This window comes from Rutilus rutilus (assembly GCF_951802725.1).
Source record: "Rutilus rutilus genome assembly, chromosome: 23".
Lineage (NCBI taxonomy): Eukaryota > Metazoa > Chordata > Actinopteri > Cypriniformes > Leuciscidae > Rutilus > Rutilus rutilus.
Window position 1 is genome coordinate 13609697 of NC_140233.1, and position 25049 is coordinate 13634745.

General features: G+C 38.3%; 1 protein-coding gene and 1 long non-coding RNA gene across 3 annotated transcripts in view; one reads left to right on the forward strand and one right to left on the reverse strand.

Moving 5' to 3' along the window:
* Positions 1-379: 379 nt before the first annotated feature.
* Positions 380-25049, reverse strand: part of LOC311282819 (solute carrier family 23 member 1) — a 37251-nt gene continuing 12581 nt past the window's right edge. Inside the window, exons 6-13 of the mRNA XM_084396854.1 lie at positions 17881-17998; positions 15821-15977; positions 10181-10434; positions 5346-5510; positions 5109-5217; positions 1953-2048; positions 994-1234; positions 380-470 (exon numbers count right to left, since the gene is read on the reverse strand). Of these exons, the coding sequence (XP_084252980.1) occupies positions 1050-1234; positions 1953-2048; positions 5109-5217; positions 5346-5510; positions 10181-10434; positions 15821-15977; positions 17881-17998 (1084 nt within the window). The 3' untranslated portion in view covers positions 380-470; positions 994-1049. The remainder of the gene's footprint in view (positions 471-993; positions 1235-1952; positions 2049-5108; positions 5218-5345; positions 5511-10180; positions 10435-15820; positions 15978-17880; positions 17999-25049) is intronic.
* On the forward strand, positions 18754-24931 carry LOC311282820. 2 transcript variants are annotated; one of them, XR_014625980.1, is made up of 6 exons: positions 18754-19511; positions 19757-19784; positions 19947-20192; positions 20590-20751; positions 23354-23448; positions 24000-24931. It is a non-coding gene; the product is annotated as an uncharacterized lncRNA (long non-coding RNA). The 2 variants fall into 2 exon arrangements; XR_014625981.1 differs by lacking the exon at positions 23354-23448 and having other exon boundaries at positions 18758-19511.

Sequence of the window (25049 nt, forward strand, 5' to 3'; positions counted from 1 at the left end):
TCCATCCCTCCCCCAAGACCGCCTCCGCTCCACCACCCTCCTGGAATTTTGTTTTTTGGGGTTTTGTTGGGCGTCGGGAGCCGCCCTTAGAGGGGGGGATCTGTCACGGTTTTATTTTTGGGTTTGTTCACGTCATGTGATCCCTTGTAAGTCATGTGATCCTGCCATGTGTTCCCTTGTCTGATGTGTCATTGGTTCATTGTTTCATTGTTCACAGGTGTCCCTTGTCTAGTCATTAGTCTTGTGTATTTAAGCCCTCATGGTTGCCATGTGTCTTTGTCAAGTATTGTTACCTGTAACCACTGTTGTGAGTCCTGTTCATGATCATGTCTTGGTTTGAGTTTTCATGCCACGCCATGTTTTGTTTATAATAAACTGCACTTGGGTTCTCATCACTCAACTTGCCTCCAGTGGATCACATTACATCTGGATTTTTGTTTTAGATTCCGTCTCTCACAGTTGAAGTGTACCTATGGTAAAAATTACAGACCTCTACATGCTTTGTAAGTAGGAAAACCTGCAAAATCGGCAGTGTATCAAATACTTGTTCTCCCCACTGTACGTATATTGTTGCTGTCAGGCAGAAACCATTAGAATTTTTTTTTCTTATTAATCATTACTATTGGTTAACCTTTACTCTACATCTGTCTGTGGGTTTTGCAAATATTTATCCAATGAAAAGTATTAAAAAGAACTTAAACTCCTCCCTGCCTCAATGTTGAATGAAGTGGCGTTCACATTTTGAACCATCTCTGCTTGTTTGCAATGTAAGGGTAAATAAAGAACTGTTTTTTTTCTTTACTCAAGAAATACCATATATATATATATATTTAAGGAACTTTTGAGGAACTTTCATGTAATTAAAAAATCCCAAAATAGCTGAAAATGTGCAAGGTTGTATGAGTCCCATGAAAAATGGGAGCAATTCAGTGGTTAGGGTGAACTCTTATTCTTATGAGCTTAATGTTGGCGCCAGGCTTGAATGTTGCTCACCTCTTGCCTGGAATGTGCCATTCATAAACCAAGCCTCACCACAGAAAGCTATGGTGCTACAGATGCGTTCCCAGTTCCTGTGACTCAAGTGATGGGAGAAATGGGAGGTAGTGGAGCAATTTGAACCTCTGAATAAAGTTCGTGCAGAAAGGCAGATTGTAACAGGAATGATCGGTCATGTGTATTTTAGATCCTACATCAACCTTCCTCCAGCTCTTTATTCCTCTTTCTTCTTCTGTTCCTAAGGAAAAAGACATGATTTTTATTAATTATATTAACAATACTTTGACAACTAGAAGAAAAAGCAGATATTTAAATATTTTCATAATGACATTCAGATTTCAGTCATGTTATATGCCAATTAGATCTGGACTCTTTTTTTTTTTATTGGCATTCTAATGTAAAATAATGGCATTCTAATGTAAAATAATATCATAGTCCACACCACAACTATAATGACAATGTCACAGAGGAACAATATTGTTGGATACACTTTCATAATAATTATTTTTTCATTAACAGCCAATAAGAGTCTTAAAGAGCTTGAGCATTTAAAGTGTGCAAAAGAATGCTATTGGTGTGGACGCTAATATAGTTATCATTATAGTTATCGTTCTTGGTGTGAACGGGCCTTAACATCCAGTTCTTTATAGTGGAAAAAGATTCTGTAGATTACTGAAATGTTCTTTACACTAAAAAAATGGTTCTTTTAAGAACTGTGGGGAACCAAAAAGGTTCTTCCATGACATCACTGCAAAAATTACCTTTTGGAGTATTCCTTAGCATTTCCTGTTATGTTCACAGATGTCATTTTTATTGAATAGTGACTTTCATATGGCTTCCAAAGAGCTGAAACAAGCCTGTACAAAGGCGTAACAGGCACGCTAGCTAAACCTTTTGACCACAGCGTTCCCCTGCAGATTTACATGCCCAACAGTCATGCTTTTTTTACGACTTACCTGGTATTGTGTTGTCCAATACAAATCCAAAGAATCCACCAATGAACATGTGGGTGGTGAAGAGAATCATAATGAGCTGATCCAACTCTTTTATGCCTGTTGACAGATACAAACCATTCAAGTCACAAAGAGCTGGGCGGACAGTGACAGATGCCCAATGCATGTATATATATGCAAGTCAACGGGTAGGCGTAAAAACTCTTGGTATAAGATATCTTATTATTATGTCTTAATATGGTAAATATTCTAGGACCAATTAACATCCATCTGACGAGACCAACACAGCAAGCGTTGGTCAGGAGTTCAATGTGTCAGCTTAGATCACTAATTCCTGAAAGCCTATCATTAAACTGCTTAAAAGAGGCCCTGATGAAGCACTATGAGACTTATGTTGAACCCCCCCCCCCCCCCCCCCCCCCCCCCCCCCCCCCCCCCCCCCCGGCCCCATTTTAAGCAGTGTTAACCCAACACGAAGTTTAGGACAAAGTTCATCGAAAGGGTGCACTGGCCCGAATGTCGAAGGGGGAACGCTGTTTTTCACGTGAAAGGTTTGCGCTGAAGTGAAGGGAGGAGATTACAGCAGAGTCAAACGGAGACTTGTAAAGAGGATTGTCAGATAAGTCGCCCTAACCTCAGGAGTCCAGACAATGCTTCTCACCACTGCGGATAAGCTTGGGATGTGCCACTTGTACCGAGTGACCCGCCACATAGCTGTAGTTATGACTCTCAAATGAGATCTCAAAGAAATGAAAGCTTTAGCGCAAGTTCTGCCAGGAAGACTCAATCGTTACGTCACTTATCACCTTCACATCTAACCAATCATGTTCTAATACTTGCAGTGTAAAAGATTGGTACTTACACATGTCTGAGTTCGCAGATGCTGACGCAAACAATTACCTCCATCCTCCCCGCCACCACCAGGATGGTCCCTTCCCATACCTCCCGGGGGGGGGGGGGTCGGCTGCGCCCCTGCCTTCGTCTTCAGGCAGGAAATGCAGATTCCGCTACCCTCGGATTGCGCGCTACGGGTGGGGTCTACGCCAAATAACTTTATAAATATTTGCTTGCTGGGCTGTTAATAAATATATGCTTTTGTAACATCATTTTATCTCCCGAGTCTTTCTGGTAGAACTACTGTTTCTTGCCCTGTTCAGAGTCTGAAGCAATATTTGAGTCTAATGCGCAGCAAAGGAGTTCAGACTGGAATTGTTCTTTTAATGTATTAGTTATTTTTTTATTAGTTTTATTAACTTTTTAGTTAGGTCAGATGTGTGTGTCAGACCATGCAATGCTACACAAGAAACTACAAAAAAAAAAAAAAAAAACAATAGCTACATCTCAGACTGCAGGTCTCAGTTAACATGTTAAATGTTAAAGTTCATGACAGTACAATTAGAAAAAGACTGAACAAGTATGGCTTGTTTGGAAGGGTTGGCCTCTTCTCTCTAAAAAAAACATGGCAGCATGGCTTAAGTTTGCAAAATTGCATCTGAACAAACCTCAAGACTTCTGGAACAATGTCCTTCGGACAGACGAGACCAAAGTAGAGATGTTTGGCCATAATGCACAGCGCCACATTTGGCAAAAACCAAACACAGCATATCAGCACAAACACCTCATACCAACTGTCAACCACAGTGGTGGAAGAGTGATGTTTGGGCTTGTTTTGCAGCCACAGGACCTGGGCACCTTGCAGTCATTTAGTCGACCATAAACTCATTTTTGCTTTATTTTTGTTAAATAAATAATGACATTGATTTGACAATTGATTTTTTGTTATGTCCTGATGCGCAAAACCATATAATTCAAAAGGGTGTACTTTCTTTTTCACATGACTGTATACTTACATTCACACATACATGCATTATATATATACACACATACATGCTGTAACAGTCATGTTCTTTTAGTTTTGTTTTCATGGAATTTTAGTTTGTATTTAGGTCCTGTTTTCCCATGTCTGGGAAAATGTTTCCCGCCATCATCAATTACCATGGACATCTCACCAGCTGTCATTCATCATGTTCGTTAGCTCTGTGTATTTAGTTCCTCGTTGTTCTGTTTCCTGTCGGTTCTCGTTAACGCACTAGCTAAGTTTGGTTATGTATGCATTCTGCTATTAAAGCCTGTTTATTCTTATTTCGTCTTCATCGTGTTCCTGTTGAAGCCACGCTGAGCCAGATCGTGACACATGCATTATTATATATATACATATACAATTTACAATTTAGTTTATATTTTGGCAAAATGCAGTAGATATGGCTCAACTATACTCAGTTTCAGAGAAAACTTATTGAACATTTATATCAAAGCCATCAAGATTAAACAAAACACAATTAAACTTAATTTTGTGTGAATGCTTCTTGAAACCATAACAGAAGTCATCAGGTTATGTGATTGCGCTCAAAATGGCAGAGTTTTCTTTCAGCCTGAGCTCACTGAGTTTTAATGAAGAATCCTTTTGATGTGTAAACATGATGTAAATAAGAGATTCATTCAGCTTCTTTGATTATAATGGGAGTTTTCGCAAGAGTGCAGAACTGAGACTGAAGTTATTGACAGCTTCAATGATTGAAGAGAGCGCACTTTGCAAGCTTTTTGTATTGGCTATATCCCATTCGCTATTTCAATAAATGTTATTGACATTTATTGTGTTTTTCATGCTACCAACACACTACGCAGAGTACAGTTTCAGGAGTGACAACCCGAGGGTGAATCTGCTAAATTATTGTTTTGTTAAGTCACCTGGAAATTTTAATGATTGACAGATTAATGAATGATTAATCATTTTTAATAATTATAGCAATAGACGGATGGAAAAAATGATATGTAATGTGTTTTTTTAACTGAATTTTAACTTGGTCTTTTTAAAGGAATGATGGCTTAATTGAAAATATTCGAAGGGTACATTATAATGTTTTAATGCAAATAAATACAATTTAAAATAAAAGCTGTGAATCATAGTGAAAATGAAGCAGTATTGGGTTTTTGTTGTGGTTAGAGGCCTGACCCTTTGGTTCTGTGACGGGGCCCAATAATTGGTGCTACGCCCCTGGGTAGAAGTATTATACACCTGTAAAATATGTTTGCTGATGGGTTAAATGCTGCATACGTTAGGTGATGCTGATGTTATTTTGTATATGTTTCAATATTCACCTGTGTTGATCATGCCTGGATTCGAATGAAACCAGGTTGGGAGCACAAGACCACTGAAGGTCGAGAAGCCAAGAATTAGGAGATTCCTGGAGGAGTTCAAGTCCACATACTGCAAGAAAAGAAATGAAATACAAAAGAAGCAAACTCTTAGTATGTATTTTATTAGATGAAGTCGCCCTGACATACAATTTTATAACAATGAAATGAAAATGTATGAGAACTCTCTATCAAGTATACCTGCAGATTGGAAATACCGACTGCTGCTACCATGCCAAACATGATGAGGAACATTCCACCAATGACCGGGTCTGGAATAGTTATAAAGACTGCACTGAATTTACCAAAGAGTCCCAAGATGATCATAAGAAGCCCAGCGGTTTGAAGCACCAATCTGCTGCCGACCTGGCACACAATGTAGGGATCAGCCATCAAAAATATAAATCATCCAAAATACTGTCATGAAACCCAAACTAAACAAACCAAAAAACATTTATGAACATGCAGGAATGCAATAATTGTCATTCCCATGAAACGGAGATACATTATAAAGAAAAATGGCCTGATAACATTTAAACACCACTTGGCAAAAATCTAAATATAATCTTCAAAATAAGACCTTTTTATATAGCACTGCCCTGAAGAAGCTGCACAGCAGATGTTTAAGCATTCCTCCAAAAATGACATTAATCTCATGTCATGTGTTGCCTCCTCGAGCATCATGATGGCTTGCAGGTGTTGGTGATAGATGTGGATGAGACCCTCAATTGCCCTGAGAGGAGAAGACCTTAAATGTGCAGAGGATGGATGCTCAAAAAACAAAATAATTTACAGGAAGTGCAGGATGTTTGAGAACAGTGGGCACCTTTATTACTCAGACCTCATGCACAGGAACGATCATAAAAGGCCACAAATTGTCATTGATGCTCGGGAAGTCAACACTAAATATTAAGCACCAAAACAACCTGAAATTCTGATCAGGATAATTTCTGTAAATTAGTTCTTGATTTTGTAGGGTTGGGGATTATATGTACATCTGTGTACTGCATATTCTTTAATTGAATTAAATTAATTTATTTACTGCTCTAACTTCTCTTTAAAAAGTGAAACATTATTATTTTAGTTATTTTATGTTCTGGAATATGTGTAAATATCAGTAATGACAAGTTTTGAAAAGCTTTTTTTAATGCACGTGCAGATTGTCCAAGATGTATGTGTAACAGTTTGGGTTTTGTTTTATTGTCATTGTCATGTTTCTGTGTCTTATCATGTGATCCCCTGTTTTTGTCATGTGATCCTGCCATGTGTTCCATGTTGTCATTGGTTTAAATGTTCACAGGTGTCCCTTGTCTCGTCGTTAGTCCTGTGTGTATTTAAGCCCTGTGTTTCAGTCTGTTCCTTGTCTGTTGTTAACTTTGTATGTGGGTTGTTCTGAGTCCTGTTTCCTGAGTCCTGTTTCCTGAGTCCTGTTTCCTGAGTCCTGTTTCCTGAGTCCTGTTTCCTGAGTCCTGTTTCCTGAGTCCTGTTTCCTGAGTCCTGTTTCCTGAGTCCTGTTTCCTGAGTCCTGTTTCCTGAGTCCTGTTTCCTGAGTCCTGTTTCCTGAGTCCTGTTTCCTGAGTCCTGTTTCCTGAGTCCTGTTTCCTGAGTCCTGTTTCCTGAGTCCTGTTTCCTGAGTCCTGTTTCCTGAGTCCTGTTTCCTGAGTCCTGTTTCCTGAGTCCTGTTTCCTGAGTCCTGTTTCCTGAGTCCTGTTTCCTGAGTCCTGTTTCCTGAGTCCTGTTTCCTGAGTCCTGTTTCCTGAGTCCTGTTTCCTGAGTCCGTGTCTGTGTCTGGGAAGTTTAGAGTTTGTTGAAATAAAAGACTACTGCTGCATTTGGATCCTCCGTTCTTCCCTGCTTCAATCTGCATCATTACAGAACGACAGACCAACCAAGGATCCAGCGGCTTTCTCTGTGGATATTGGCCAGGTATGGATATTGCATGGATGTTATTAACCCTCGAGCAGGGCTGGCGATCGCTCGAGGATTATGTACAAGAGTATTTAGATCTCGCCCATTTTTCTGATATGGCGGACTGTGTGCTCATAGATTTCTTTTGTGAGGGCATTAATCAGCTGCTCAAATCACGTTTAATCCGTGAGGGTCCCCGTTCATCTCTCAGTCAGTTTATGGACTATGCTTTGTTGACTGTTGGTTCTGTGTTCACTGTGGGTGTTGTGGAAGAACGCGACACTGCACTCACTTGCGTAATGGTGACCAACCCCAGTCCAGAGTCTCGTCGCGCTTCAGCAGACCTTCCAGAGTCTCGTCGCACTTCAGCAGATCTTCCAGAGCCTCGTCGTGTTTCAGCAGATCTTCCAGAGCCTCGTTACGCTTCCACCGAACTGCCAGAGTCTGTCGCGTCCAGAGATGTAGGGTCAGTCCTTCAAGTTCCCTGTCTGGTATCCAGCGTGAGGGATGCACCGCTACTGTCTACACGCACAGCTGGTATCCCCAAATCCTCTCACTCTAGTCCTCTAGTTCCTTCACTAATTCCCCTGTCTGAAGCACTTCCCATGATGGGGATTGCTCTGTGTTGCGTTTGGGTTGCATATACCACCTCAGAACTGCCCCAGGCGATGGCACCCGCTGTAATATCTCCAGAGGTCGCGGCACATGCTGCAGAACCTCTCGACTCGGTGGTGCTCGCTCCAGCCCCTTGTATGGTGGTAGTGCCCAGCAATGTCCCCTCAGCCTGTCATGTCACGGTCAAAGGAATCGTAGATGAGCACTGTACCTGTCCGGTTAATGAACTTTACCTGATTCCTGATGCTACCACTGTAGAACCTCCAGAGGTGGCGGCGTCTGCTGCAGAACCTTTAGAGGTGTCAGTGATAATTTGTAAATCCTCGTCTTGCCCTGTTGCAAAGCCTGAGTCTCTTCTCGTCTTGCCCTGTTGCAAAGCCTGGGTCTCTTCGTGTCATGCCTGCCGAGCCTGGGTCTCTTCGCGTCATGCCTGCCGAGCCTGGGTCTCTTCGCGTCGGTCCTGCCGAGCCAGAGCTTCGCGTCGGTCCTGCCGAGCCAGAGCTTCACGTCGGTCCTGCCGAGCCAGAGCTTCACGACTTCACTTCTGCCGATCCGGAGACTGTTCACGTCACTTCTGCCGATCCAGAGACTGTTCACGTCATACCCGCCGAGCCAGTGTCTCCGGACAAGATGGCCGCCGCCGCCGAGCCAGTGTCTCCGGACAAGATGGTCTCCGCCGAGCCAGTGTCTTCAGATAAGATGGCCGCCACCGAGCCAGTGTCTCAGGACAAGATGGTCTCCGCCGAGCCAGTGTCTTCGGATAAGATGGCCGCCACCGAGCCAGTGTCTCAGGACAAGATGGTCTCCGCCGAGCCAGTAGGCGTTTCTCAATGTCAAGGAAGGATCCTCGGAAGCCAGAATTTCGAGGATGCTACGTCATCGACATCCGTCGAAGGACTGTTCCAATGTCGAGGATCCTAGGAATTTCCACCAAGGACTGAGTCCTTCGTTCGAAAAATATCCCATATACAGGAAAGGATGCATATGTGTAGCCTTCGCGCTCTCAAATCACCCACAATCCTATGCGCGCAGCTTTGCTATCTTGTTCAAAAAATTCTAAATGTTGGACGTTAACGGAGTCGGAGCGTTAACGGGTCAATATGCTTTCAAATGTAAATATATTTACGTTACCAAACATTTGTTTTAAAAAAATAATTACATCCATTATGTTATCGGGTCAAATTGACCCGCACTGTTTAAACACACTTGACAGTCAAATAATCAATATGATTAAAAAGGAGTTTGATTTAAAAACGATTATATTGCCTGAGTGAACAGAACTGCGTCCATAGCAACGCTGTTTTTCATTTTCACTGACGTAATGACGCACTGACGTGCACTTGCTAGCCTGTTCCATTTACGTGTTCTCCGAATGCTAAAGAGGAGCCTTGCCTAGCCTCTGAAGGAAGTGACTTGGAAGGACCAGTCCTGCCAGGGAAGTATCCTTGACATTGAGAAACACCTACAGTCTCAGGACAAGATGGCCGCCGCCGAACCAGTGTCTCAGGACAAGATGGCCGCCGCCGAGCCAGTGTCTCAGGACAAGATGGCCGCCGCCGAGCCAGTGTCTCCGGACGAGAGGGCCGCTGCCACGGTGTCTGTTCCTGTTCCTGAGCCGGTGTCTGTTCCTGTGCACTGGCCGCCTGAAAGGTCGTCTCCGGTGTCTGTTCCAGTTCCTAAGCCGGTGTCTGTTCCTGTGCCCGGGTCGCCTGCACAGCCTGCTCAGTCTCCAGGTCCTCTTCCGCTCCATGGGCTTGGCCCTCAATCCCTCCCCCAAGACCACCTCCGCTTCATCACCCTCCTGAACTATTGTTTTTGTTTTGATAGGCGTCGGGGGCCGCCCATAGAGGGGGGGCTATGTAACAGTTTGGGTTTTGTTTTATTGTCATGTTTCTGTGTCTTATCATGTGATCCCCTGTTCTTGTCATGTGATCCTGCCATGCGTTCCATGTAGTCATTGGTTTAAATGTTCACAGGTGTCCCTTGTCTCGTCATTAGTCCTGTGTATTTTAAGCCTTGTGTTTCAGTCTGTTCCTTGTCTGTCGTTAACTTTGTATGTGGGTTGTTCTGATCCTGAGTCCTGTTTCCTGAGTCTGTGTTTGGGAAGTTTAGAGTTTGTTGAAATAAAAGACTACTGCTGCATTTGGATCCTCCGTTCTTCCCTGCTTCAATCTGCATTGTTACAGTATGTAAACTTATGAGCAGAAATGTATGTAAATATTTGTTACGTGAAAAAACATGCAGCATGGCCACATACAGTATTTCTGGTGATTATTTTTATTAAGATCATATACAAATGGCAATATTAAGAAGATATCAAACTTCATCTGAAATTAGTTTAATTTTGAAATAAGCCTACATAAAGTTTTATGTTATAGCATGTCTCACATTTTTTTATTCTCAAATATATTGTACTTGGATATTTGTATATCCAACTTTATCCACATACATACAGCATATTTAAACAGCAACGTAAAGATAGTTGTTGTTGTCAATAAACAGAGAAATCCTACCCTTGTAATTCCCAGAGCGGCGATATTCTGACTGTAGGAGGTGGTTCCATTACCACTACCCCACAGGGCAGCCAAGATGCAGCCCACGCCTTCCACCGCAATGCCGCGGTTAATAGCATGCGTGGGAGGTGGAGGCGCACCAGAGAGACGAGCACACGCATAATAGTCTCCAATGGACTCCATTGTTGAGGCCAGCACTCCAGCCATCATGCCCAGTACAGATGACACGCTCACAGTGGGTAAACCCCACTGTCCTGTAAAAGAGTTAATAGATGAGGAAATACTCGTTACGGACAGTAAGTTCCTTAGTATACTTTATGATGCAAAAAAAAACATAATTATAGTATGGTTGGAAGCATGATAAGGTTACTAGGAACACCATTTATTCTAACCGTTTAAGGTGGAGAAGCTTAACAAACAAAAAAAACCTTTGGGTTGTTGTTTTTTCATTTTGTCTATTGACACAAGGAAGCAAAGTTTGACTAGTTCGGTATGGTGTCATGAAGGTATGTTTTCTTTGACTCCCATTCAAATTTGTGTCTGATTTTCAGCCAAAAAAATACTCAAAATTCCAGATTTTAATCAGACTTTCTGAGTAATACTTGAGCATAGTTTTCTCAATGACTCAACACAATGCATTTAGGCATGCAGACATGGTCTAGACGATCTGCTGAAGTTCAGCATCAAAATGGGGAGGAAAGGTGATTTAAGTGACTATGAACATGGCATGGTTGTTGGTGAGATGGGCTGGTCTGAGTATTTCTGAAACTGCTGATACTGGGATTTTGACACACAACCATCTCTAGGGTTTACAGAGAACAGCCTGAGGTCAGAGGAGAATGGCCAGACTGGTTTGAACAGATAGAAAGGCAACAGTAACTCAAATAAGCCCTTGTTACAACCGAGGTGTGCAAACAAACATTTTTAGGCGCACAACACGTTGAACTATGAAGCAAATGGGCTACAGCAGCAGAAGACACACCGGGTGACACTCCTGTCAGTTAAGTACAGGAAACTGAGTTAACAATTTGCACAGGCTCACCACAATTGGATAATAAAAAAAATTGGAAAAACTGATGAGTCTCGATTTCTGCTGTTACATTCAGATGGTAGGGTCAGAATTTGGAGTAAACACACTTTGAATTTGGCACACTTTGGGCCCCTTAGTACCAATCGAGCATCGCTTAAACACCACAGCCTACCTGAGTATTGTTGCTGACCATGTCCATCACTTTATGACTGCAGTGTACCCATCTTCTGATGGCTACTTCCAGCAGGATAATGTCCCATATAACAAAGCTCTCTCTCTCTCTCTATGTATCTATATCTATATATATACAGTACCAGTCAAAAGTTTGGAAACATTACTATTTTTAATGTTTTTGAAAGAAGTCTCTTATGCTCATCAAGCCTGCAGTTAAAAAAAAAACAACAACAACAAAAAAACCCCCAGTAATATTATGAAATATTATTACAATTTAAAATAATGGTTCTCTTTTTTAATATACTTTAAAATGTAATTTATTTTTGTGATGCAAAGCTGAATTTTCATCAGCAAGTACTCCAGTCTTTGGTGTCTTATGATCCTTCAGAAATCATTCTAATATGATGATTTATGATCAATGTTGGAAACAGTTGTGCTGCTTAATATTTTTTTTATAACCTGAGATACTTTTTTCAGGATTATTTGATGAATAAAAAGTTAAAAAGAACTGTATTTATTTAGAATAGAAATCTTTTGTAACAATATACACTACCGTTCAAAAGTTTGGGAACAATAACTTTTTTTTTTTAAAGAAATTAGTACTTTAATTCAACAAGGATGCGTTAAATTGATAAAAGGTGATGGTAACAATTTATATTGTTAGAAATGTTTTTATTTTGAATAAATGCTGTTTTTATGAATAAATGCTGTTAACGTTTTACTCATCAATGAATCCTGAAAAAAGTATTCCAAAAAAATATATTAAACAGCACAACTGTTTCCATCATTGATAATAACTGAGTATCAAATCATCATATTAGAATGATTTCTGAAGGATCATAAGACACCAAAGACTGGAGTACTTGCTGATGAAAATTCAGCTTTGCATCACAAAAATAAATTACACTTTAAAATATATTAAAAAAGAGAACCATTATTTTAAATTGTAATAATATTTCATAATATTACTGTTTTTTTTTTGTTTTTTTTTACTGCAGGCTTGATGAGCATAAGAGACTTCTTTCAAAAACATTAAAAATAGTAATGTTTCCAAACGTTTGACTGGTACTGTACATACAGCTATATATAAAGCAAAAAGGATAATACACACAGTAGTAGAATATACACAGAAGAAACACATTATGGTAAACAATACACACAGTAATATGAGGCCCATGTTCAGTTATTCTTGTATATCAGCACGGAGCACATACATGTCTCAAGGGATTTAAGTGGGTCAAGCGAAATGACTTATTGTCCTCACTAACATTCAGACACTGATGCAGTTAAACCTGTATAACTATAACTATTTGATGTTTAAAATACCACATTCCCGAACATGTAAGCTCCTGGGTGATGCAACTAATAGGCTTTATCTAAAGAAGCCAAATGGGACGCAGTGAAAAGTAACGATGGAAACCTTAAAGCTGTTTCAAATACATATACGTGCTAGCTGATTCCTAGCAGAGGCCCAATTGGTGTTGAATGCTTTTCTTAATACAACAGAATGACTGAAAAGACCTGAGTGGGTAGCACGCTGAAACGGGCGAGGGCTCAAAAGCCTGACTGTCATTGTCATAGACAATAATACACCACACCTTTATGAGTGAGAATTGACCCTAGCAAAGACAACTATGGTTCCCGGGGACTGACAGTTCCCAAATGTCATCTCTGGAATCTGAAAGAAACACTCCCATTCAAGATAGCTCTTTCTTTTTTGACAGACATGTCTTGCAAACAGCACTTGGGAACCAGCTTTGACTGTACTGCTGAAATAGCTAACGTTCATGTTCATTGACTATGAAAATCAACTTTCATATATTATTCAGAACCGTCAGATGGTTGACAAAATGTTTGTTTAATGAGTTCCATGGAAACCATGCATCTTTGCATCAAACCATTCATTGCCTTTTTGCTATCATGAATTGGTATTTTAATTCATGACAAGATTAATTAATTATTTCTTCTGGAATTTTCACAGTTAAACAATGAGATAACAAATGTGGGTGTTTTTTCAACTATGGGTATTTTTGGCCCTGTGCACTTTTAGGAAATAAATCCTATTAGAACACAACCTTTTCTGAAATGTAATTTCCACCACATCTCAAATTATGTTTTTGTCTGCAGCATTCTGTGATGGAAATGACATTCTAAACATTTTTGGAAAATTGTACTTTGTAAAATTACTTTCAGTGTCCTTAGTCATCTAAAGCATGTTTTTCATTGGCATGAAAAAATTCTAAAATTATATTGTGAAAAAATTAATATAAAAAATTGTTTACATGATCAAACTTTTGTTATTTTTTTATATATAAATATTTTCTGTATATATATATTAGGGGTGTAACGATACATGTATTCGTCCTGAACCATCACGGTCAGATGATGAATACAGTGTCACAGGCGATCCACTCCAATCCAGAATGTAATGCAACACTGTTTGCTGACCACCACAACACGAAAAAGAGCAGAAGACGAGGAGACGATCTATGCACCAACCCAAAACAAGGGCTATGTTCGAAATTGCCCCAATACACTCATTCACTATTCCCTACATTACTCCACTAATATAGTCCACTTAAAGGAGTGAATGAAAATGAGTGAATTCGGACACTTTTTACTGAGTAAAAAGGAATTTATACCTGTATGATATTACGCTGTACCCACATTGGACCAGCGGTTTGGAAAATTGGATGGACAGACGATTACGCCACCTTCTGGTCAGACGCCGGATTTCATTTGGCGTGACCGTCAAAATGAGTTATGGGTATTCTCTAGCTCAGTGTTTCCCTACCCTGTTCCTGGAGGCACACCAACACTACACATTTCCCAACTCTCAATCACACCTAAATCAACTCGTTGGTAGAGACTCCAAGACCAGAAATATATGGGTCAGATAAGGAAGACATCCATAATGTGCACTGTTGGAGTGCCTCCAGGAGCAGGGTTAGGAAACACTGCTCTAGCTGTTCAGTGTACATTGGTTGTACACTCGTTATTGCGGTGCATTCTGGGATTCGTCCACTATGGTTTCGGACACCAGTAAAAATGTCTGTCCCCTTAAATAGTGCCCTATTTAAGGAAATAGGGGGCAATTTCAGACACAGCCTAGAGCATTTCTCAATAACAAGTATGCAAAAGTTCAGACTTGCATAGTTCGGACTCGCCAAGTTCGACTCAGGAGTACAAACTCCCGAGGAAGGGAGGACGCAGATTCAGTTATTCTGCAAATGGTACAGCAGCGTTCTTGATAACGTCACTCAACTCGCCTTGGCTACTCCGGTTATCTGTATGTATACTTACAATAAAACATACATGTACACCACCCTGCCTCTTTTCGTTTTCATTTAAAAATCTTAAACGTATTAATAGCCACACAAATGTGGTTCAGGCAATGTGTACATAGATCACCTTCATTGCATGTATAACCAAACGAAATATAAAACAACTCTGCCTTTTGTTGTTTTCATTTTTAAAATATGAAACATTAATATGTTCAGGCAATATGTGCATATGTACTCTGATTCTCTTCACTGTATGTACATGTATAATAAAATGAAACTATTTTTGTTAAATGTCAGTTTTAATGATCAAAATCCCTACAATATAAAGACAAGCAAACAATTCAGTCTAACTACATCAGGGGGACTAAATGCCGCTAGTGGAACAAATTGTAATTTGCACTACTGTCTGTTCAAAATAAAATAAAATAAATCAGCATTGTGGATTTGTAGCTTTTTCCTGTTGTACTGAACTCGTATCAAACCGTGACCCAAAAACCGAGGTACGTACCGAACCTTGACTCGTGATTTCTGTGTACCATTACCGTTCTGTGTACTTTTTTACAAAAGCATCTATTTCAGATAAATGCTGTTCTTGTAAAACTTTCTTTTCATCAAAGAATCCTGAAAGAAATGTACACAACTGTACTCAACAATGATAATAATAATAAATGTTTCTTAAGCACCAAATCAGCAAATTAGAATGATTTCTAAAGGATCATGTGACACTGAAGACTGGTGTAATGATGCTGAAAATTTAGCTTTACCATCACAGGAATAAATAAGGCAAGGCAAGCCTTGGTGAGCATAAGAGACCTCTTTTAAAAACGTAAAAAAATCATACCAATCCCAAACTTTTGAACGATATGTATATGATATATATATATATATATATATATATATATATATATATATATATATATATACTACTATTCAAAAGTTTGGGATCTGTAAGATTTTTTAATAAATAATTAAATTATATATATATAATTTATAATGAAAAAACTTGTGAAAGTCTGGGTCTCTAAAATCTAAATCTTTAAATAAAATGTGTAAAAAATGATGATGACATAATAGCAAAAACATTTTTTTTTTAAACTGCAGGGTTTCAAATAAAAGTCCATGTTATTTGCTGTATAGCTGTTGGCGGCTCACCTGGATAAGGCACATAAAACCATGCAGCACTTTTTACTGCATTGAGATTGATGTCAGTTCTGGCCATGTATCCGTACTCATTCGGGGATGAGGGCAGGGCATTGAAATATGTCAGCAGGAAGCACACCAGCCAGGCTCCACACATCCCAAATAAAGCCTGTACATTAAATACAACACACATAAACATGGCTTTCTACGTCTCCTTGTCATGGACTTCACAATGTACACTTTCTTGTTTTTGAACCTTTAAAGGCTGGATTTATTAGCTCACCAGGCTGTCAATTAATGTCAGGCTAGTAATGCTAGGAATCTTTTTGTAATCTGTAGCATGTAAAATGTGACAAGGGTATAATTAGCCCTGGGGTATTTCTTGATTTTTGCTAAGAGTAAAGCTTGAAACTATTATTTTTTATTTTAACTCTTCCCACAACTCTTTCGACAAGATTGTCACAGACTGAGTGGTATTTAAGACGTAGTTACTTCTAAACCACCATATGGCAGATTACATCTAATATATTATCTGTTATATTGGCTTTCGCAATGGAGGAACCTTTTCATAGCTCCTAGAACTATTGGCGGAAGAAGTACTCGGATTTAGTCGTGTACTAGGAACGATTTTAGTTCTAGCAATTCCTTTAGAGGCACTAATTTCCACTAAGACGTTACGGTGCGTTTCCACTGGCGCGTTGCGAGCGGAGCGGAGCGAGCGTTTTCAATTCATTCCTATGGAAGTCGAGCTTCACGCTCGCGCAGTGCATTTTGGGATTGACAGCGGACCGGAGAAAGCGTTGAGAGCGACCGAGAGCGTCAAAAGGTTGGGCAGTTCTCGACTTTATGCAAATATCAAGCGAAAAACGCGGTCGGCAGCCAATTGCTGTGAGGTTCGGGATGTGACGTCTGTTTTGAGAGTTTAAAAATATGCAAATTGTGCCGGATTTTATGCTGGATTTAGTGCGTAAATCATTTTGTTTACAAATTAGACGCTTTGCAGTTGTTATATATATGTTAAAGATTTTATTTTGGATGTGTTCATTGTGATTATATTGGCTGGGTTTATAAAAGTTTATAAAATTGAAAGGATCTTTGCTTGGGGCATTTGGAAACAAAGCTTGTCTATTTCTAAATGTAATCGCGTGCATCGCTGATCATGATTACTGTCCGTGTGTTGAAAAAACTTATATTAAACACACTCGGAACAGACACACCCCAAAGCGGAGACGTTACAGCGTTGCCAGCGGCACTGTACGCTGATTGGTTAAACGCACGCGACGCAGGCATAGAATATGTTAATAAAGTCTTTATTAACGCATTTTAGACGAACAAAAACAGGTAGGCTACAGACAGTGATGCGCGGGTCAATGTATAAACAACCCGCACCCGACCGACGTTTTCAACTAACCCGCCCGCAACTCGGACCGCAAAAAAAAAAAGAAAAGAAAAGATTGTACCCGACCCGCTTCCTGACCCGCATTTTTTTTTAAAGTAGTAAATGCTCATCGAATATCATTAAAAATATTTTTGGATAACTCGTAACCGCGGGTGACCGCAGGCACCCGCTCATTTTGGATCAACCCGCGCATCACTGATCGTAAACTAATGAACATGGAGGATCTGGTTGGCGTTCTCAGCACCGTCAAAATAAAGGTCTGCCGCGCCGTCAAAATAAAAGTCACAAAAACAAGCGCGGCTTCGTCACTTCAGAGTTCCAACTGGCGGTGTGAATGCAACCAGGAAAATGGTTGCACTGAAAATCTGCACTATTTCTAGGTCACTAATTTAATTGAAGGATTCAAAAACGTGGTTCACCAGGCACAAACTTGTGGAATTCATGCCAGTTTGTCACTAAAGCAAAATGGGGACATACATACCCAATATTAAGAAATTAAAATTTTCACTCAAATTGTTATGCTATTATACAGTTGTAATGACAATTTAAACAGCAAAGCAGAAGCATTTTCTCTAGTGGCTCCAGACCTTTGGATCCAATGGTAGATATACCTGTCCTAGGCTACGTAATTATATTATACAGACATAATTATAATTATATAAAATACACTCACAGAAAAGAGTTTGAAGAGAGGGTACTGGAAGACTTTCCACTTCTTGTCCTTATAAGCAATGAGAGGAAGGTTAACTTTGCTCAAATACTGGGAGAAGAGAAAGATCAGGCAAACAGTTCTGTAGAAAGATGACAAGATATCATCGTTAGAAAGATAGTAGCTCATATGCACAGATCTATACGGTTTCCGTATGAAATAACATCTTATAAAAACCATAATTATTCTAAAAGTATTCTAGTTGTTTTAATCCATTACTTCCCATACAAAAATGTAATATATGGCCATATATGTACTTATATTTTAAATAGCATGACATATATCTATACATATATTTGACTTATATGAGAACACAATATATGCCTGCAACATATATCTATAGATATATTTGACTTATCTGAGAACACAATATATGCCTGCAACATATATCTATACATATATTTGACTTATCTGAGAACACAATATATGACTGCAACATATATCTACATATATTTGACTTATCTGAGAACACAATATATGCCTGCAACATATATCTATACATATATTTGACTTATCTGAGAACACAATATATGCCTGCAACATATATCTATACATATATTTGACTTATCTGAGAACACAATATATGCCTGCAACATATATCTATACATATATTTGACTTATCTGAGAACACAATATATGCCTGCAACATATATCTATACATATATTTGACTTATCTGAGAACACAATATATGACTGCAACATATATCTATACATATATTTGACTTATCTGAGAACACAATATATGACTGCAACATATATCTATACATATATTTGACTTATCTGAGAACACAATATATGACTGCAACATATATCTATACATATATTTGACTTATCTGAGAACACAATATATGCCTGCAACATATATGAACATTTATGTGTCCAAACATGTGAAGAAAATATTTGAGTTCATCCATATATGATACCATATATCTGCATATATTACAGTATAGTATTGGTTTCTCGCATATATGGACAACATTAATTATAAATATGTGACATACATATTTGTTTTCAACATATTTAATAAATGTATGTAAACATACACTGTAACCCTTTACTGTAAATTTATAACGAATTTCTTACAGAATTGTACTGTATTTCCATAATACAGTATTAAGATGTATCTTTTACAGAACAGCTGTAAATATACAGCACATTTCTGTTTTCGTCCTGATAAATTCGTTACCACCATCATACTGACTGAAAAGGCATTGCATTGTGGGATTGATTTCTTTCGCGCTCAATTCAGTTCAAATGTGACGCGTCATGCGAGCAGCAGCAGCAGACAGTAACGTTAGGCAGCTACAACAGGCAAACTCGTTTTGTCAGCGGGATTCAACTGAACAAAATAATCATTCCTGTTATCAAGATAAACAATGTCTGCGAATCTGTGAGCAATTTTAAAGCTTTTTTGAGGTTCGGTTCGTGTTTCAAACATTAGTTGCCTGTGACGCAGCAGAAAATGGACGACGTTAACGGTAGCAGCTACCTGAAGACGGATGGAAGAATTTGTCATTGAATAATCTAACCTGCGCGTGACGATAAGTGGGATTTAGAGTTTGAGAAGATGGAGAATTGTTCAACTGAGTGATACGGTAAGCCAATAGCAGCTATATAAGTTTTTTTTTTTTTTTTTTTTTTTTTTTTTTTGAGTTTCTACATTGTTTTCACGTATTTGGTTTGATTTTGCGAACGCGGTTTAACGTGGCCGCGCAAGCAATTCACTGACTCTGTTCCACCTGTTTACCAAGTAACGTTAACTTCGACATTTCATATAATAGGCAACCTTTACCATGCTATTTGCATGACGTGCATTTGATATATATTTTTTTCGTTTTAGGCTTTGTAATCTGATGGCCATTGTTAATGTAAGTGCTTTTAAGTAGTGTTACAGTTATAGTCTAGCCTATGTGGTAAAAAAAAAAAAATGCTGTCAAATTCTGTCAGTTCTGTGATCGTGCTTTTGAATCGTTGTCAGAATTTTGCTAGCACATGAAAATCCATGTTCCTAATGCTGTTTTCAAATGTAGTAGGCCTATTCCTGATTGCCATCCCATGGTCCTACAACTACTCCCTAATTCAAAGAAGTTAGACGGTGTTATCCTTCAAGCAGATAAGTAGAGATTATTCAGCAAATCTCATTAATTTGTAATATGTTTTATGTTTTGGTTCTGTTGATCAAGGTTGTGCTGTCCTTTTTAAAAATTGTTTCAGGAATTTGCATCGCTGATGTCCAGCAATCTACATTTGCCAGAAAGTCCACGACTTATTTCCTGGTATGTAAACATTAAAGGGGTAGATGAAACCTAAAATGAAAAGCCATCATTTACTCACCCCACTGCAAAATATGTTTTTCTTAATTAGTGTTTTTATTTTGTTCCCAGTCCAGATATCTACAATTCTTACATGAAGAAGCATTTAATAGACACGTAAAAATTGTCTTGTTTTCTTAAAGAATAAGTCAAAATTAAGTGAGTTTATGCTTAAAACAAACAAAATTATATGCCAGTGCATTTTAGCATTCTAACCAATTTTAATTTTTAGTTGAAAAATGTAATTCATAGAACTATGAATAGACAACTACATTGAACCACAGTGGAATCCACAGTAGTTATTTTAATTATTAATATTATTTATTTATTCTTTTTTTTTTTTTTTTTTATTCCATTACAGGTCAATCTCTAAGCAACCAGTGCTGGATATTAAGTTTGGAAGGTCAAGGTGTGTGTGAAGGATCACAGCCTCTTCATCACTGGCCTGGCAGCACTGTTTTCCTCCTCCTATAACTTCAGCTTGCAGTACCAGGAAGAGGCAGCACCTTGAGTTTGTTCAGAGGTTAGTCATTGGCATATTTGCCATTCATATATATATATATATATATATATATATATATATATATATATATATATAATTAGACTGAATTGTGTCACTAACCTTGACTTGACAGTATTTATTATGTTGACTACTGGTATGAACAATATGGCCCTGGTTTCCATACAGGGCTTAGCTTAAAGGAGAACTCCGGTCAATTTTAACATTGAGCTAATTTTTTTGTACATTTGGAGTGCTGTCAATACAGAGAACAACGACAAAAATCGGTGTTGCCTACACCGAGTTATTCTATTTTTAAAATTTGCACCCTATTGACTTCAATGGGGCAAGTAGTAAGCCTGCTTTTTAGCCTCTTAACATCCTTTAAGTGTCATTACAAGTGCACAGAAAATGTGAGTGATTCCTTCCGAGTGAACACGGGTGGATCTGACTGCAGTAGATGTTAGAGATATTAATAAAAATGAAGTTAATTCAGCCAGCGCTCATACCTTTGTTTACATCCTGTTTTCGGTGGAAGGCCATAGTAATCGATTGTCGAGTTCACGCGAATAGGTTTAGTACCTATGATCACGCGCGTGAACTCGACAATCGACTACTCGTTCATCTTCAGAACACAAATTAAGATATTTTTGATGAAATCTGAGAGGTTTCTGAACCACCCATAGACAGCAACGTCTTTGCAACTTTTAAGGCCCAGAAAGCTTGTAAAAACATTGTTTAAATCAGAGGTCCCCAACCCCCGTGGGACATTTGGTACCGGGCCTCACAGAAAGAATAGGCTATATAACTTAACGTATTTTCCGGACTATAAATCGTTCTGGAGTATATGTCGCATCAGTAAAAAAATGCGTCATGAAGAAGAAAAAACATAATATAGCCTAAGTCGCACTGGACTATAAGTCGCATTAATTTAGAAATGTAGCCTATTTCACAAAAAAAAATATATATATAAAAAAAAGAATAATAATAATTGTTCGGATGGGACTGTTCACCCTTACGGACGTGCAGCGCTCTGAAAGCGGCACAAAAAGACTGCTTTAAAACTTTCACAGAGACCTCAGAGTCAGACAGAAAGCAAAAAGCCTGTCTTTAAATTGTATTTCGTTTTGTATTAATTGTATCTTAATTTTAATCAATGTTTCATCACCCAATTGCCAGGATTTAATAAGAAGTAGGCCTAAATATAATAGAAAATATTTAATCAGGACACGGAGGCGCGGGCGCGTGAACTGGAGCTGATCTCATAAATTAACCGAAATTCAGCGTATAAGGTAGCCTACTTGCCTCACAGACCTGAGACATAGAAAGCTTGAAATGTCTAATTTTAAACAGAACAATTCAAAACAAAAGAAAACTGACTGTTCTCTGCTTATGTAATTCGTATATGTGCATTTCTCTCGGGCGCGTTCAGGCATACTGCGAAGATCGAGTCAGCATTGTCAACTTCATCTTTGCACAGAAAACACTTGTTTAAACAATTAAAATGTCTCCTGCTATATTTTACATATTCATAATCATTCATTTTGGTTCTTAAAATCGGTTCTTTGTGACAGCTTTTAGGTGCTTTATTGGCAGCGCCACCTTACATCGCATCAGCACCGTAAACATGGAGATTTTTTTCTTTTGGGGGGCTTTTTGTTTGTGTTCAGGCTTTCTCAGTTGTCTTTAGACGCGATATTACGAGTACCCTGCTAATAAAATTGCAAGTAAGCCTACACATTGGATTCACGTTTATCCTATATTTAATTGTTTTTTATATATTTTTTATATTTTGTTGTATTTATCCGCCGCACCTTAAAGGCCAGTCCGTGGAAATATTGTCTGATATTAAACCGGTCCGTGGCGCAAAAAAGGTTGGGGACCGCTGGTTTAAATAATCCATGTAACTAGTGCAACCTTAAAGGAGAACTCCGGTCAATTTTAACATTGAGCTCATTTTTTTGTAAATTTGGAGTGCTGTCAGTACAGAGAACAACGACAAAAATCGGTGTTGCCTACACCGTGTTATCCTCTTTTTAAAATTTGCACCCTGTTGACTTCAAGTTTTAAACCTGCTTTTAGCCTCGTAACATCCTTGATGTGTCATACAAGTGCCCAGCCATGTGAGTGATTCCTTCAGAGTGAACACGGGTGAATCTGACTGCAGTAGATGTGAAAGATATCTTGTTGAAACATCTACAAATGTCCGTATATAGGTGAAAATGCCCCTTGAAATCAATTTAAGGTGGCAAATATTACCCCTTAATAAAAAATGTTAATTTCTGTCACTGCTGTAAACTGACCACTGCATAGAATAGGAAAAATATGAATATCTTTGTCAGTCAGCTGTCAACAGGCCTAAACAAGCCATGGCACCAAGCACAGAAACACAATCAGTAAAATGTTATCTAATTATTATCAAGAAAACTTTGAAAATATCGATCGAGACATTTTGTCAATATTGCACACCCCTAATGCATGGTATTAATTTTGATTTCTTCGGGTCTTAAAAAGCCTTAAATTTGACTTTAAAAAATGTGCAGAAACCCTGCTTCATAATATTTAGGTTGAACCACTGTAGCTATATATTTACCAATGTTTTTACCACTTTTCTGGGCTTTGACAGTTGCAATGATATTGATATCAATGGAAGGACAAAACTATCAGATTTCATCAAAAATATCTTCATTTGTGTCCCGAAGATGAACAAAAGTCTTGAGGGTGAGTAATAATGACAGAATTTAAATTTTTGGGTGCAAACATGCATTTTAGTCTGGTAAATCATGTTGTCATATATGCAATAAACATTGCAAGGCTTGCAATTAAGTTAAATTATTTCTGTCACAAAGGTTTGGGCTGGATTCTGGCAGTGTGTGCTCTATATAAACGGAGAGTCTAAAGACTGCCTTTCCACTGATACTCTGATGGCACCGGATGAGGGGATGATATTGTTAATGAGCTGGGTGATGAGTAGACAAAAGTTGTAGAATAAAACTTTAAATCTGGCAACCCCACTTCCAAAAATTTAGTTAGTTGACAGTGCGCATGTAAACAGACACATTGAGTTGATGTATTTTACCAGGGCAGAAAAAATATCAGTTATTGATCACAACATCCAACATTGCATTTTTTTTTTTCACAACATCCTACATTGCATTTTTTTTATTTATTTTTTTATGTTCAGTTTTAGACAGCTTTTGTGCTGTCTCTCTTTGTCAAAATATATACCTTCAGTTAATAATATTTAATTGTTGTTTTTTTCTGCCTTTTAGACGGTTTCTTGACATCAATCCTGAACGTAGATCAAAAACAAAGTAAGGACAAGTAACTTCAAAGAAAACTGGCCAAGTTGTGCAAAACAAGAACACCACTGTAAGCCTACAGGTGTCCTCACTTCTGCGAAACCTTGCAGACTTTGAATGGGATTTCGTTTGCACTTTTATGGACTTCAAAAAAGAATCAGCATTTCACTGTCGTTATAAAGCTTGGAAGAGTTAGGACATTTTTTAATAGAACTCTGATTGTGTTCATCTGAAAGAAGAATGCCATGTAGACCTAGGATGACTTGAGGGTGAGTAAATCATGTGCTAATTTAAATTTTTGGGTGAACTATTCCTTTAAGTGCTAACTGTTACCTGTTTGTTGTTAAGTGTTAAAATTGCATTTTATGTTTAAAAAGTAATTCAGCCAACATGTTCACAGAAGGCAATTTAACTAAATAAATGTTTTAAAACCCAGAAAATGTTGTTTTCTTTTTCCTAGTGTGACTACTCTTATGAAACCTTAAAGTATAATATTTTAATTATGTAATAATAAAAGCAGTATTCCCTGTAAAAATACAATTTATTGCTGTCGACAAGTTTAATAATGTAAAATGTGGTATATACTGTATTTGGTAATTACAGTGGAGTACTGTAAATGCTGTTTACTGTAGTAGTGCTGTAAAAATACAGTATGTGGATAGCAACCCAGCTGCCAGTATTTAACTAAATTTACAGTGAAACGTTTTACAGTGTACATGCATGTGATACTGATGCATTTTTAAAGCTGTGGCATATGGTTATGGTACTTTGTGGATGTATTTGTCAAAAATGACAAAACACTGCATTATTGTATTAAAATACTATATTTGGTATTCACACAATAGACAAAATCTCCAACTATAGGCATTTAATTTCAAGGCATTCAGATATAAGATTTGTATCCCTAATATATGTGAAAGTATGTACTATAGAAATAAGTACATATATGCATGTATACATATATGCGTCATATATGCATGTATACATATATGCGTCATATATGCATGTATACATATATGC